General features: G+C 52.5%; 1 protein-coding gene across 2 annotated transcripts; it reads right to left on the bottom strand.

Annotated features, from left to right (window-relative positions):
- Nucleotides 1-11690: 11690 nt before the first annotated feature.
- Nucleotides 11691-15294, bottom strand: Irf2bp2 (interferon regulatory factor 2 binding protein 2). Of its 2 annotated transcripts, none has more exons than XM_069998114.1 (2): nucleotides 14263-15294; nucleotides 11691-14019 (listed from the first exon to the last, which is right to left on the bottom strand). In XM_069998114.1, the coding sequence occupies exons 1-2, from the start codon at nucleotides 15260-15262 to the stop codon at nucleotides 13313-13315; spliced, it is 1707 nt and encodes a 568-aa protein (XP_069854215.1). In that variant the 5' UTR covers nucleotides 15263-15294; the 3' UTR covers nucleotides 11691-13312. The 2 variants fall into 2 exon arrangements, with proteins under 2 accessions (XP_069854215.1, XP_069854216.1); XM_069998115.1 differs by having other exon boundaries at nucleotides 14311-15294.
- Between the last annotated feature and the right edge of the window lie 385 nt (nucleotides 15295-15679).

Below are 15679 nucleotides of genomic sequence, written 5' to 3'. Positions count from 1 at the left end.
CAGGGCCTTAAGTGGGATGATTCAACCTATTAATTTGTTAACTTGTCTTTATATTTGGACCTCCCCCCCGCCCTGGGGGATCCTGAGCATTGATTAATTATGACAGCCTGCTAGCCTATTTCGGGGTGAAGATGGTGAGCCATGGAGGGTATTGTGACCAGTGCCAATGTCCAGGTGTCCACGGCATCCAAAGGCTCCCACGCAGTGCCCATGCGTGGCCCTTCTCACCCGGGCCAGGCCGGAGGGCGTGGATGGCGCAGCTGACAAACCCTATCACTCTTGGAGTCCTGTGGCCCAGAGTTTACACTGGCTTGGGAGGACGGGGGTTTCAGAAGGAGAAGTTTCAGGTTACTGAGCCTACTGGGCAGGAATTTGAACTCTGTGTGCTGGCCATGCACCCAGGCTCCAGGAGTAAGCCAAGGCTACAATCATTCAGTGTCCTGTGTTTAAATTCTGAGCCCGTAAGGGATAAAAAAAAGTTGGAAGGATTCTCTTACCATTTGGAAACTGCAAAATAAAAACATCTCCATTGGCAAGGAGCCTCTTTCGTTTGCAGACATGCCTGCAGTGTTCTACCATAGCCTCTGCCTTTTTAGCACCACATCTTCCCTAATGTGTGCACACACATGCATGCATACATGTGTGTGCATGTGTGTGTGTGCACACACATGTGTGTTTGTAGGCGGGGCAAAGTCAGCACAATCCTGTCTCAAAAACAAGATACAAACAGAAGGGCTGGAGGTACAGCTCACATGGTAGAATATTTGCTCTATCTGGATTCAATTCAGTAGTACAAAAAAAGAAAAGAACCTGCCAACAATTCACTGGCTAACTGTGTTGCAGAGACAGAATTGGAATCCAGAACTTTGGATGCCAAAGGCACTGCTAAACTTCATTCTCCCCGCCTATCTGCCACCTCTCACCCTAAGCTGGTGACCATGCGCCCAGGACTCGGGAAAGCCCTGTGCATGGTGTCACAGAGAAATCTGGGACAAAATGTCAGAATCACCCGACCTCAGAACCTGTGTAAAGGAGAAGGCTGAGCTGCCTGGCCCCTCTCCAGACTACTGGGGTGGCTGCAATCCTGCTAGGGGGAAAGGTAAACTGAGTCCAGGTCCCTTCCATGAGGACTGTTTCCTGGCTGGGCTGGGCCTTGCCTGCTGGCTGCTTCAGGCCCCCAACTCTGCATTTCCATCTCCTATGGCTCAGCTGTGATTCTCTGCTCCCTCCTTCCTCCCACCTCTGTGCTGCTTATCCATTCTCCTGCTCTCCTCTTAAAAGTGATCACTGGGCTTTCAAACTATCCTCTCATGAAATAATATTCCATGATTATTAATTGCAAGTATTGGACATTATCATATTTGTTACAGCAAGAGGTAAGCCATAAAAAGTAATCAGCATAAAGACTGTAATTTGTGAAATGACCTCTACATACTCTAAGGAAAAACATTAGCACATTAGTAAGAGGTAAGATTGCTGTTACAGACACTACCAGGATCTCCAAAGGTGTGAGTGTGTGTGTGTGTGTGTGTGTGTGTGTGTGTGTGTGTGTGTATAATTATATATATATATATATATATATATATATATATAATCACAAGAGTGCAAATTAGGAAAGGTGTGCTCACTGGACACTGGTGGCTCACACCTGTAATCCTAGCTACTCAGGAGGTTGAGATCTTAGGATCATGTCTCAAAGTCAGCTTGTGCAAAAAAGTTGGAGGGATTCCATCTTCAATTAACCAGCAAAAAGTGGGGCTAGAGGCTTGGGTCAAGTGGTAGAGCACCAATTCAGCAAAATCAACGCCCCAAATTCAAATCCAAGGAAGGAAAGTTAAAAGAAAGGAAGAGAAGAATGAAAGAAGAAAAGAAAGAAGGAACTTTGAACCTAGACTTTGACCTCAGCCCAAATCTGCCTCAGGAGGAGAATTGAGCCAGGACCCTGCACACAGCATTCCCAGTAGAATGGATGAAGTGGTACCAATGCCCCTTGCGAAAACCTGAATGCAGATCACGAAGATGAAATAGAAATACTTCACTGAGCTGAGCACAGGGCTCGTATCTGAATCTGAATCAGGAGGCGGACGTTGGAAGGATCCTGGTTCAAGGATAGCCTGAGCAAAGAATAAAAGGTCCCATCTCAATTTAAAAACAAATGAAAAGCTGGACGTGGCACTGTGTGCTGGTCACCATGGCAACACAAGAGGTATATGTACAAGGCTGTGGTCAGCCCAGCATACAGGACCCTATTTGAAAAAAACAACTAAAGCAAAAAGTGTTGGAGGCATCGCTCAAGTGGTAGCGCACCTACCTAGCCAATGTGAGGCCTTGAGTTCAAATCATGGTATGGCCAACAGGAAGAATATATTACATTAAGTAGTTGGGTCCACAGATAGGCAGTACATATTATAATTTAGGTTTTTTCCCCCCCTTTGTGTTAGCAATCACTACAATTGATTCACAAAAGCTAACTTGCCTAATCAGTGGGCTAGAAACACAGTCCCAGTGAATAGAAATTCCCTCCTCCTCTAATGAGCCCAAGTGAATCATTTCAGCTCTGCTGACCTGCGTTCCTGATTAACCCAAGACTAGCACCACTGGTACACAGGACTCCTAGGAAGAGAACTCAGTGTGAAGAGTGAAGACCCCACCCCCACCCCAATCCCATCCCAAGCAAGGGGATGAGCCGGGCACAGAACCCACCCCCAGCACCTCTGAGTTAACACTGCCTCTGTCCTTCACCTGGAGGACGGAGGCATGGTGAGAGCACAGGCTTAGAGCGAGGGTGTGTTGAGCCAGGCCCTCGGCTTGCCCTTGTGCTGTGCTCTGGGCTGTGACTGACCCAGTCAGCCAGTCGGTGACCGTGAGCCACAAAGCTCTGTGAGCTGCAGGTTCACCCGTGTTCAGCAGGACCATTTTCCTGCGTGATTTAGGGTCATGTGTCGCACCCCTATTTAATTCCAGCAATATTTTGCCCCAAACACCTGTCTCACTGGTCAGAAATGATACTCAGACACCAGAACAGTTCTGAGGATTGCTTTTTTCTCCAAAGCTTTTCTTTTATTTCATCTTTTCTCTCTCTCTTCTTTCTCTCTCTTCTTTTTCTCCTTTCTCTCTCTCTCTCTCTCTCTCTCTCTCTCTCTCTCTTCTTTCAACAGTACTGAGGTTTGAACTCCAGAGCCTTCTGCTTACCAAGCAGGTGCTCTACCTCTTGAGCCACACCTCTAGCTCTGCTTTTATTAATATTTAATTAATTAATTAATTTATTTATTTTTGGGTCCAGTCGTGGGGCCTGAACTCTGGGCCTGCGTGCTGTCTCTCAGCTCTTCAGCTCAAGGCTAGCGCTCTACCACTTGAGCCACAGCGCCACTTCCAGCTTTTTGTCTTTTTGCTTATGTGCTGCTGGGGAATTGAACCCAGGGCCTCAGGCATGCAAGGCAAGCGCTTTACCACTGAGTCACCTTCCCAGCCCCCTCATTAATATTTCAATAGGGTCTTGATTTTTGTTCAGGTTGTTATATGTATTCATCACCTGCTATTTATGCTTCCTGTGTAGCTAGGATGCCAGGCATTAGCCACCACACCAGTACTTATTGCTTGAGATGGAGGTCCTTCCGCCTAAGTTGGCCTCAAGCCACCATCTCTCCTATCTCCGCCTCCCACATCACTGGGACTGCAAGTGTGAGCCACTGTGCCGGGGTTTCCCGTAGTCTTTCTGCGGTTCTCCCTATCTTCGCAGGCGTTGAGGGCACTGGAGCTTGTGCTGTCAGGCTGACTGACCACCCCGACGTGCACCCCAGTCTGTGTGGGGGCCCGGGAGCCCATGCTTCTTCAGAGGCAGCTGCAGAGGCTGGGAGGGGTGGAGGCTCATTTCCCAGCTTGATAAGTAAAGAGTCTGGCTGCCTCCATTTCTGTTTGTTTGTTTTTAACAGAACAAAACAAAATTACAGATCGGAGACACCCTCTTCCTTTGAACTGTCCTAAGCCACCTCCTGCCTTCGTTCCTGGGCCCGCTAAGCCACCCCAATGAGCACGGTGTGAGTCACTGTCTGGAACGTCAAGGGCTTCCCAGTGGCAGCCTCCATTCCACAGCGGCAAAGCCAGCTGCCCAGAGATCAGTCCCACTGAGCATCTCTCCCACCCTCCCTGGCCGAGGAAGGGCATGAGGATGGGGACATGGAAGGAGAGCTGTGGGGCCACCGGTCCGCTCCTCCACCGGACTTGCTGCCCTGCTGCCAGACTGCTGTCTGCTCTTGGGATTAGGACTGCTTCCGTGAACACATGGGTCCCCTGCGCTCCAGCAGGCACCCACGTGCACATGCTGCAGAGCTGCTGTGCCCCCGGGGTAGCAGGTCTCTCTTTGGAGGCTGGTTCCTAGCTGGTTATCTCCCGGTAATCTCCATCCCAGACACAGCACCAAGCACTTATTCCCCTGTGATTGATCCTACCTAGGTCCCAGGGGAGAGTCCTAAATACCAACACATGCCACTCCATCTCCTTGTTCTGGGATTGGTTACTGCATGGGTGACCTAAGCCAATCAGAGCAGAATATTCCCTTGGTCACAATGATGATGTCAGTAACTAGCCAATGAGAGGACAGCTCAGGGCTCTTCCCCTGTTGTGGAAGGATGCTCTGGTGCCTGGCCTCACTGACAAGGATGAGATCATCAGTCACCATCTGGAAATCTCAAGGGCAGTGTGGCTGAAGATGGAGCCAAGAGAGCCAGAGAGATAAAGGGAAGCGAAAGTGAGTGACTCCGGAAGCCGGCCGGCCGGCCTGTCTATGATCTTTGCAGTTCCAAGAGTAAACATGTTCCCTTGATAGCCCCACTGAGTATGACGTTAGGTGGCTCTGCACTTAGAAGCGCTGTAGCTGATAGAGGCATTGTGGTCTGGTAAGGCCGGAGGAGGATTAGTTTGGCAGGTGACTGGAAAGGTTCATTTTATATATCACATTGCAGCCTTGATGTGCCTATAAAGCTTCTTTTTAAAATGTCACTTGTACTGATATCAAACATTAGTATGTCAATCACTGGAGCCTGCATAAAACAGATTGCTCTTATAATGAGGGTGGGCCTCATCCAAACAATAGAAGATATTGGAACAAGGAATAAGGTTTTCATAAGGAATCAGGCCCCAATCCTACAACATAGAAAGTTTACCTGAGTTTCCAACCTGAAGACGCAAGACAAAAACATAGAGTCCTTCATAAAACCCCAGCATGCCAACCAGCTATAAGGGATTTAAGAACCTGCCAACCTCCCCATCAACTGAGTTGACTGCCGAAAATCTGTGTAGACATATTTATCCAATTGGTTCAATTTCTCTGGAGAGACCCAGTAACACAGATGCACCAGGATGGGACAAGCACTGGTTCAACTGATTTGGTAGAAAACTTTGATTTGGGGGTGGGGTGGGGGTGAGGTGCAGCAATTCTTAGGCTCCAAGCGTCTCTGGCACAGACCAGAGAGCCTCTGGCACAGTGGAGGACAGGCTGAAGCAATAGAGTCTCTGAAGGTGGGCACAGCATGGTGACAGGAAGCTTGGGGCAGAAAGCCATCCCTTGGAGATGCTAGAAGGGAAGCAGGCAGGATGCAGAGTCCTAACCACCCCCATTGGGCTTAAGGAGGCTCCCCAGTTCCCCAAGAGGCTGGGGTGGGGGGGAGCAGTCAGGTGGCACTTAGACAGGGCCAAGGCAGTGCCATGTACATGGCCAACATGGATCAAGAGGAGGCAGTAGCTGAGAGCTGTGAATTAGAGGCCATAGAGCCTTTGAGAAGCTTTGCAAGGATGATAATTCTGGGGCTGGGAGAAGCGGGAGAGTGGGAGCAACTTTGTGTTTGACTCAGGAGACAGAAAAGCCTTGGAGGAATTTGAGCAAGGGAAAAGCAAAAATTCGACCAGTACTCATGAGGCTTATCTGGCTGTTTAGTTTGAGAATAAACTTCAGAAGACAGAACAGAAACTCTTCTCATACTCTAAACAAGAGATGACAGTGGCCTCAACTGGATGGATGGATGGATGGATGGATGGATGGATGGATGGCTAGATGGGTGGGTGGTGGGTGGATGGATGGATGGGTGGGTAGATGGATGCAAGGGTGGGTGGGTGAGTGGATGGATGGGTGGGTGGGTGAGTGGATGGATGGGTGGGAGGTGGGTGGATGGATGGAGGATGGATGGATAAACGGCCATTTGCACTCACAGATAAGTGTCCTCACCATGGGTTGGGCGTTAATTTTTTGAGATAACTATCAGAGTGTTAAATTGGATCATGAATAAAAACTAGAAGCTAGTTGTGCCCACCTCACACTCTACCCAGAGGGAAGAATTTCTTTTTGGTTTAATGGAAGTTTTCCATGAAGTCAACTATCTGGGATCCATCGGTGGTCCCCAGGCCTACCGTCCCCGCGCCTGTTCAGAACTGGTCCATTCGAAAACAGAACCCGGGCACAATCGCGTGCTTTGAACTAGCACAGCTGCCGCGTGCGCATGCGCGTTCACCATTTGGCGTGTTGTAGCTACATCGTGAAAACAACAAGCGGACCGTGGTAATTTCCACAAAGGGAGCGACGAGTGGGGACGTGGGGGCAGCTCCTGTCGTTCGTCACGGGGACAGGGACGGGAAAGGGACAGTTACCATGGGGACGGGACGGGGACGGAGATGGGCGCGGCGGGAATGGGGACTGGGATGGGGACAGGACGGGGAACGTGGCGGGAGCTGAGCCGGGCTTTGACTTTATTTGGTGCAGCGCGGGGCCGGAGTGCCACCCAGCTAATTATAGCCCGGCAGCTGCCACGGGACGCGGGGGCGGGGCACCACCGTTAGAAGGCACAGGGGGGCACACGGGCGGGGGGGGGGCCCGCGCCCCCTCTGATCCGGCCCTGGGCACGCCTCTCCGCGGAGGGGCGCACCGCATCGTGACATCGCGGCTGGTGGATGCCGGTGCGTGACCCATCCCGTCCACGGGGCTCTCCAGGCTCTGTCCCGCCTCATGGAGGAGACTCAGTGTCCCGCCCAGGGACCTAGCGGGAGCTCTGCTGGCCAAACCGCGGGAGGAAGGGATCGCAGACTTGCGTTAGCAGAAGTGACCTTTGCTCCCCTGGCCTTCCTGCAACCTCCGCGTGTGCATGCATGTGTGCGCGAGCGCTCTTGTGTGCGTGTGCGGGGGCCAGCCTGCAGGTGTCGAGTGTCCCCGGGCCGCCCACGCGGCGTTCACTACCAGAAGAACATTCCAAAGCTTCTGTCCAGCTGCGGCCCTCCCGTGAAGCCTTGTGCGCAGGCGTGCCCCGGGCACAGCAGCCTCTCACCTCCCCAGCCCAGGCTCGCTGGGCTGCGGGGGGGGGGTGGGGGCCGCATGAGCCTGCGCGCGTGGGGTCGGGCACACTAGTGTGGACGCCACCCGCACGTGCACGCACTCCCTCACACTCTGGACCGGGCGGTGCGCAGACGATTCCGCTCCCTTGGCGGGTCTCCACAGGACCCCACGGGCACGCAGACAGGGCCCAGATCACGGGGTGATGGTCCCACGCATGGAGCCAGGGCTGGAAGGTCTGAGACTCCTCTGTCCACCGGACCATCAAAAAACCCAGAGTGCGGGGATGGTGCTCAAAACCCTGCGTCAAGCTCCAGTACCGGCACGCAACATACACCCACAACACATCAAGCCTGGAGCCCTGTGGAAATGCTATCTAGGCTTTGTTTTGTTTTCGTGGGAACATAGACAGAAAGACAGACAGACAGACACACACACACACACATCCTATTTGAACTGCCACTGTTAATGATATTTTCCGCATGGCAGAGGAAATTGGAGTGAGCTAAATATTCACCTGTCAGGGTGGTTATCTGCAAGCCTTCAGAGCCAATCCCACCTCCAGTGTCAAGTGGAAGGAGGCCTGTACCCAGGGGCATCTTCTCAATTAGCTCAAACACTAATTGCTCAGTGAGAATGGCTAAGTGAAGGGAGCTGCACGTGATGTCACTGAGCTCAACCCCCCCCCCACACACACACATGCAAGCTATACTTAGAAATATTTAAATGTGACATTATTACCCTATGCAGGATGTCTTAGCATCAGGGCTTCTGGGAGCTGCTGGATGGAGGGAGCTCTTCATGCAGCCACTCAGGGAGCAGGGCTCTGCACTCTCCACTCAGGCTGGGAATCTTGCAGGCTGGTTGGTCTCCAGGTCTTGGCTTACTCAGGAGGAAAACATCTCCTGGAGGTTTTTCATGGCTGATCCTAGGATAAATGTCACCTGCACTGCAGACTTGCCAGTCTCGAATTCTGAGCTGGTGTGCACTGTGAAGGGTCATGCTACAGGCTTTTTGGTGGTTGTTGTTCAGACACATTCAAGGTGGTTTACAGAAGACACTTTATGCCATTCTAAAGGGATTGTGCTTAGGAGGTAATCTTAGTTGTCCTTCAGATTCAAAATAGGCTCTTATGTCCACATAATGTCAAAATGATGATGTGCCTGATATAGTTACCTTTACCCTAATGTATTTCTTTTGTGGATTGTTCGGTTTTATGTTGTTCAGTGGTGTGAAGCACATATTATGATTTTTTAAAAGACCAGTGTAAATCTGTAATCTTAAAGTATACTTTGATTTAAGAAAAATTAAAGGAAAGTGATCTTAAACCAGGAGTTTCAGGTTATATTGATTATGGGGAGAGCCAGATAAGCGACAGGCTAAAGCGAAGTCCACCCTTAGATTAGGTGTGCATGCATGCATACCCAGAGCTTCATGCATGCTAGGCAGGCATTCTACCACTGAGCTACATGCCCAGCCCTGTAATTTCTCTAATGACAGAGGTAGCATTGAGGCCCTTATGAAGTTACCTAATTTTCTATCTTCTGATCTGCATGTTACTTGTCTATTTTTGTGAGGGGAGAAGAAAAGCGGAGGGCCATGCAGCTGTCCAGAAGCAGCAGCAGGAGCTGTACAGCTGACAGCTGGGTAGTTTCATCTCGTACTGTGCTCGCTGTATCAGAGCAGTACATTTTCAGGAGTTAAACCATGTCCCATCATGTCTACAACCCCAAGGGTGCACCCAGAACCTAAGCCAACCTAAGCCGGGTCTGTGACCAGAAAAGGCATGTCTCCTTTCACATTGATGTCCGTAAACAAAAAACAGGCATAGGGAGTGACTCAGGACTTCTGGCGGCCTACATACAACTGAACGTTTTTCTGAATGATCCACGCACACACTCAGGAATCAGGAAGACATCTTATTCTTCGCTAACCAAATAAAACCACCTATAAATCACATGCAAAACAACTTTGAGTAATGGAGGACTTAAAAGTCTAGAAACTAAAAGTAGAGCCCCAGATTCTCCTTTTAACTTTTTCTCTCCCTTTAGGAAATAAACAGACATCTGCCACATCAAAGCCCTAGCTTGTTTGGTTTCTTAACCTGAAAATTTTGAATGCAATCATACAAGTTCATCTTCAGGAGGAGCTTTTGAAATCTAAAAAATGACTTCAGCAAGCCATACCACTTTTAAATGTCACTAAAAGTTTTAGGATTTTCAAGTTAGAAAATGGATTGTTTCTGCCTCTTTCACTAAATGAAAAATCGCCATACCTCTGATTTTATTCAGAGTAATTACTTGAAAATTACATTAAATGGACTACAAATACTGGGAAAAAATGGTTTTAAAATCCAGCCATTTTGCCTCCTCCAAATTACAGGACCACCCTAATGAAATCATATTGAAGTACACACAATCACTGTGTGATTTCAAACATACAGTAAGTCTGTGTATATGGTAGGCTCAGACTGTAAGTTTCACAACTTCCTCTCATAGAGAAGTCTGCTAAGCCATTGATCAATAGAGTAAAAGCTGAACTGTCCAGGAAATGCCTTATTACGTGAAGGTAGACAGTGGTCTGAATGCATCCAGGGGCTCTCTGGCTTTTATCTATTTATAGGTCTGAGTTCAGAGTATCAATCAACAAAGCCCACACATGGCTCAAGATCCCCTCCTTCATCCCAAAGCTTTCCCAAGTTTGCACTCATCCCACCACACACACACACACACACACACACACACACACACACACACACACACACACACACACACACACACACACACACACACACACACACACACACACAGTTTTTCTTTATCTTCAGTGCATTTCCCAAGGCCCAAGACAGCTGTTTGATTCCAAAGAGCAGGCCCAGGTCTGGACAGTATTTCCAAATGTCGCCACAATCTCCTCAGTCAAAGTAAACGTGGACTCCACAGCTGCACTCCACTCCTGTCCAGTCCCCCTCTCCCCAGCCGCTGGCAGCACCTCTTGCTCCAACTCTTATTTGCCTGCAGTTCTCAACTCCACTCCCAGCACACACATCCATTTAGTCACACTGCCAACTAGTGATGGCCGGAATAGCCACCCTAAGCTCACTTTAAAAAAAATTTAAAAAGGCCTCAGAAAATTTTCAGTGCTCCCAATTTTATTTTTATTTAATTTTTAATGCTAAAAATTAAAAAAAAGTACTGTAAATCTGACAAATGACAGAATGCAGGTGATATTTCCATAGCGTGATTTTTAAAATATAATAATGTGGGTATCTGGGATTACATGTACGTCAGCTGACACGAGATTCATCATATATAGAAAAAAACTATCACCTTCAATTTAAAAAGAAAGTAAAGGTTAAAAGGTGGCACACTTTTAAAACACCTGGTGGTCAAGAAAAGGTATACAGTAAAAGTTGTAAGCCACGTGTGTTTCTAACTGTAACAGTGAGGCTGCATGAAAGACAGCGCATCTGGTATATTCTGCAAACTGTTAAAGCAAAGGAGGGAAAGCTTTAACACCCCATCCCCAGAATTCTGAGTATTGAGCACAGCCGAAACAGTAGGATTTGAAATCTGATAACTGCCCTCCCCCCTTACAGTAAGTTGCTTTTGACATTTCTCTCCAGCTGTGGGCAATCTCTCATCTGTCATCAAGTAAAGCAGAAGAGTGCACCAGGCTCCAAGGTGAACTTGAAACCTAAGAGCAAGTCTGGAAAAAGCTGGGTGGATATCTCCTGCCAGGAGCCTCCCTCCCCCAAAGCCACCCCAGGGGCACTCTGTCTTCCAGATCTTAGATCCAGCCCTTTAAAGCCATTCAAAGTCTGCCCCTCCCCCCACTAGCTCAGAGAAACCACTGGTTGGTCCTTCCCACAGCTTTTCAGTTCGGCAGGGTGGTTGGTTCTTTAGTAATCTTTTTGAAGAGTTTATTGTGGTTCAAGATTGCAAAAGATACAGATAGCCACCACAAATTAGGTCAAACAGACTGACTGACAGAGCTGTAAAATCTATGAGGTCAAACTCCAGTTTATAATAAAGTGCCTAGAAACACAAGGTACAACAGACCAGAAAAGCCGAGCTCTTCACAGATCTCCACGGGCGTGCCCTTTGCAAGTGCACATTCAGAGAGATCAATCTGATCTGAGTCATACACACTCCAATTCAAAAACCTAACAGCAAACTGGATAATCATGCAGGTCGGCCATCACTTGACTACTGGACACATGAACTCCAACAGAGATACAAGGTGGTGCACTCACACCATAAAAGACCATGAAAATCGACTAATTTGGTGCAGTATTTGATTTTCAAGTGTTAGTAACTTGACCACTAAAAAATACTTTGAGCAATAAAAAAACACCACATAATTAGAAAGAATCCAAAGTTGGCAATCATCTATATTTTCAAATTAAAACCAAAGCTAGGCTGTGAACAAGACACACAAATCACAGTAGACATCAAAGCCATGATCCGGCCTAATTATAAGGCCAAGTTACAAAGACCTGAATGTACAGATTAAGACAGCATTCTTGTTGATGGTTAAGTCCTAACAACACCAAAGAAAAACCAGTATCACTGTGAGACAACTATTTCTAATAACTGATTTATTGGTTTAAAAAAGTCATTTCACCAATGCAAATAGTGATTCTAAAGGTAAGTTTACAAAAGGGTTCTAAAAATGGTTTGAGGTGGGGCCTGTTCATTATGTAAAACCTTTGAGTTCTTTAGTCCTCAGCAGTTCATCTCCCCTTCTCCCAAAGGTATTATTCACTCGGTACTTCAAGCACATTGGAAGGAAACATCAGGTTTCCCCCACCCTTATGGGCCATCACTGGTACCCACAGGTCCTCCAGGTAGCCCTGTTAATGTCAAAGTACCACTCTGTGCCTAACACTCCCTAGAGAAGGGGCAGGTGACAGCCTCAAGAATACTACAGGTAAATGATTTAAAGCGCGCGCGTGCGCGCACGCACGCACACACACACACACACACACACACACACGCACGCACGCACGCACACACGCGCGCGCGCACACACACACACACACACACACACACACACACTCTCCCTCATCTCCAAGTTCACCTGGACTGCAACATCCCTTGAGACTTTCACAGGAAACAACACAACAGAACTCGGGGGTGTTTAAAGACAGACAGATGGACAGAGGGGCGCTGCAGAGCCAGTCTCTGCTCGGGCTGTGCCATCTTGCACACATAGCAGCCCTTGTAACTGCTTCCGTGGCGAGAGCCGTGCATTATGCAACCACTAGCATACAGCCCTGGAGTCTTACAACCGGTCACGTGGACAGTGAACAGATCTCAACTTTGCCTTGAAAAACACAAAACAAAACAAGACATCTCCCCCCAAACCCACACAGTCCTGAAAAACTCTGAGCAGCACCTCTCAGCCAATTTTTCAAGCACTGAGTTCCACGAAAAAAACAGAGGTTCGATAAACCCCACGTTCTGGGGTACACTTGGTGCCAGCTCCCAGGGCCATGTGCTGGGAGTCCACACATTCCTTTCCTTCCCCATCCGGGACCTCTGGCCCGGGAAAGGGGCTAGCAGTAAGGAATAACAGACAGTAAGGCAATCTTACAATGTCAGAAAATGTATTTGGCTTTTTTTTTCTCTTTAAAATAAGTGCATACAAATACAGCTAGAAGCATCTGCTTGTCAAGTGCTCTTAAAATAAGCAGCCAAGTCACAGCCTACACAGAAGGTAACTGTCACCAGGAAAATAAAGCAAAAAGATCTGCCAATAACGTTAACAAAAGAAGAAAATGCCTTTAGAAGTACATACCTTTTGTCGTCAAAAAAATATAGAAACACATGTATTCAAAAAAAAATCAAAATTATACAGCCATGTTTATGAAGTCTACATTTCCCTTGTCTTGGATATATATATATTTATATATATTTATATATGTTTGGAGAGATATATACAGTTCAAGCAGTCTGAGCCGGGTGCAGCCATCGGCCTCTGGAGCAGGGAAAGTCACGAGTCCCTCTCCTTCTTCACTTTCACGTCTCCCGCCAGGATGGTGGCGATCTCACCCTGCATGAAGGCCCAGGGGACGTTCGAGCCCACCAGCGGGCATTTCTCCCCGCTGGGACAATAGACCTCTCCGCTGGCTCCCTGCTGCTTGATGCTCTGTCTGGAGCAGGGGAAGCAGAACTTGTGCGAGGGGACAGAGGGGCACTGCACGAAGTGGGTATCTTCTAGCCGCTCGTGGCAAAGGGTGCAGCACAGGGGGGCGCTGGCTGCCAGGGAGGAGTCCGGAAGGCTGGTGGGGTGCACGGGCTCCAGTCCCCCGGTGCCTTGACCCCCGACCTCCCGGGGACCGAGCCTTCTTTGGTTCATAGAGGACGGCGACGGGGGGCTGGTGCTGTTCCTCCTGGTGGTGGAGTGCACCGGGTTGGCATCTTTCGAGGCATGGTTGCCCCCTGCATTGTCTGCCACTAAGATCAGAGCTGCCATGGGGGACTGGCCGTTCTGGGCCGCTTCCGGCGGCGTGGTCCGGTTGGAATGAGGAGAGGCGGTGGGTGGCGGCGGAGACACAAAAGAGGATGCCGGGGTCCCGGAGATCTTGAGCCCCTCGGCGGGCGCGGGCAGCCAGGGCTGGGCCTCGCCGTTCATCTTAGGGGGGCCGACTTCGCCTTCGGGTTCCGGGGAGGCCTTCCTTTTCCTAGCTGTTCTCGCAACTGGAAAACACAAAGGGGGCCGAGCGTGAGCCGAGGCGCGGGGAGGAGTCCTTCCCGCGCCGGACGAGAGGGTCGGAGGGGGAGGGGCGAACTCGCTACGGAGTCGGTTCGACCCCCCAACAGGGGCGCCCGCCTAATCATCCCGCTCCCCGGCCGGACACCGCCCGCCGCACGTGCACCTCTAGTCCGGGCCTGCCTGCCACCCGCCCGCCCGCCCACCCACCGCCCGCCCGCCGCCCCTACCTGCTTTGGCCCCGCTGGCCCCGTTGGCCTCGAACCCCAGCAACCTGCCTGCGGCCAGGGCCGGCTCCTTCTTGAACTTGCCGTCGAAGGGCGCCGCGTGGCTGTGCTGGTGCAGCGCCAGCAGCGTGTCGCGCACCGTCTTGGGCCGACCGGCCCAGTCCTGCTCCGCGGGGCCGCGGCCCTTGCCCGCGCCCTCGGCGGCGCCCGGGTCAGCGGTGGCGGTGCCCGCCAGGCCGTCGGCGGGGCCGCGGTGCGCGGGCGGCGGCTTCTCCTTGGCTGCCTCGCGGGGCTCAGGCTCGGACGCGGGGCGCTTGTGTGCGCCCAGCTCGGCGGCCGGCCCGGGGCCCAGGCCGGTGGCGGCGGCCCCGGAGGCGGCGGCCAGCGAGGCGGCGCGGCCGCTTAGGCCGAGCGCGGCGGGCAGCGGCGCGGCCGAGCCGTTCATGAGCGGCACCAGGGTGGGCGGCACGGCGTGCGCGCGCCGCGGGTTCGGGCTCTGCCGATTCAGCTCGGGCGGCTCCTCCAGCTTGGAGAAGCCGTTGGGCACCAGGATGCCGTTGACGGGCGGCGGCGGCGCGGCCAGGGCGGCGGGCGCGCGGGCGCCGAAATCGGAGGCCAGGCGCGGGGCGCGCTCCACGCCGCAGGCGGCGGCCGGGAAGCGCTCCAGGGCCGGCGCGCGCGGGGCCTCGGCGGCGGCCGGGCCGAGCGGCGGCGGCGGCGGCTGCAGCAGCAGATCCTTGGCCGAGAGCGGCGGCGGCGGCGGCGGCTTGGCGGGCGCGGCGCCCGGCGGCGAGCGGCCCTCGGGGCAGCAGCCGTGCGCCCGCTTGAGCTGCCGCGCCGTCTCGATGACCAGCTCCACGCGGTCGGCGCCCTCGTAGTTGACGCAGCCGCGGCACACGGGCTCCGTGAAGTCCCACAGCATGGCCCAGGGCATGCGCGGCAGGTCACACAGGTAGCACGACTGGCGCCGGGACGCGGCCGCCACCGCCACCGCCGCAGCCATGTCGGCCGGGCGCGCGGGCCTGGACCCGGCCGAGGGGGAGGAGGCCGCGGCGCCGCCGCCCGCCGCCCCGCCGCGCGCCCGCCGGGGCCCCCAAGGCCGCGTCTCCGCGACCAGCGGCGGCGGCGGCCGCAGGGGCGGCGGCGGCGGCGGCAGAGCCCGCGAAGGCGCGGCGCCCGCGCGGCGCCCCCGGGGCACGAGGGGCGGCGGGCGCGCGGCGGCGGCGGGGCGCGGCGGGCGCGGCAGCGGGGCCCCGCGGGCGGAGGGGCGGCGCGGCGGCGGCGGCGGCGGCGGCGGGGGCTCGGCCGGGGCCGCCGCGGGCCTCCAGACCGGGGCGAAGACGGGGCGCAGCGGGTCTCCGCGGCGGGGGGCGGGGAGGCCCGGGGGGCGGGGGACGGGGGGCGGCCGCGCGGGCGGGCT

This window comes from Dipodomys merriami, unplaced genomic scaffold, assembly GCF_024711535.1.
Source record: "Dipodomys merriami isolate MVZ:Mamm:240054 unplaced genomic scaffold, mDipMer1.0.p SCAF_51, whole genome shotgun sequence".
Lineage (NCBI taxonomy): Eukaryota > Metazoa > Chordata > Mammalia > Rodentia > Heteromyidae > Dipodomys > Dipodomys merriami.
Note: the sequence above shows the minus strand (reverse complement) of the source record. Positions and strands in the feature narration are given on the sequence as shown.

Coding starts and splice junctions, on each gene's coding strand:
- Irf2bp2 (XM_069998114.1), bottom strand. CDS start 15,262: ATGGCTGCGGCGGTGGCGGTGGCGGCCGCGTCCCGGCGCCAGTCGTGC. Junction 14,020..14,262: donor GGCCAGCGGGGCCAAAGCAG/GTAGGGGCGGCG, acceptor TGTGTTTTCCAG/TTGCGAGAACAGCTAGGAAA.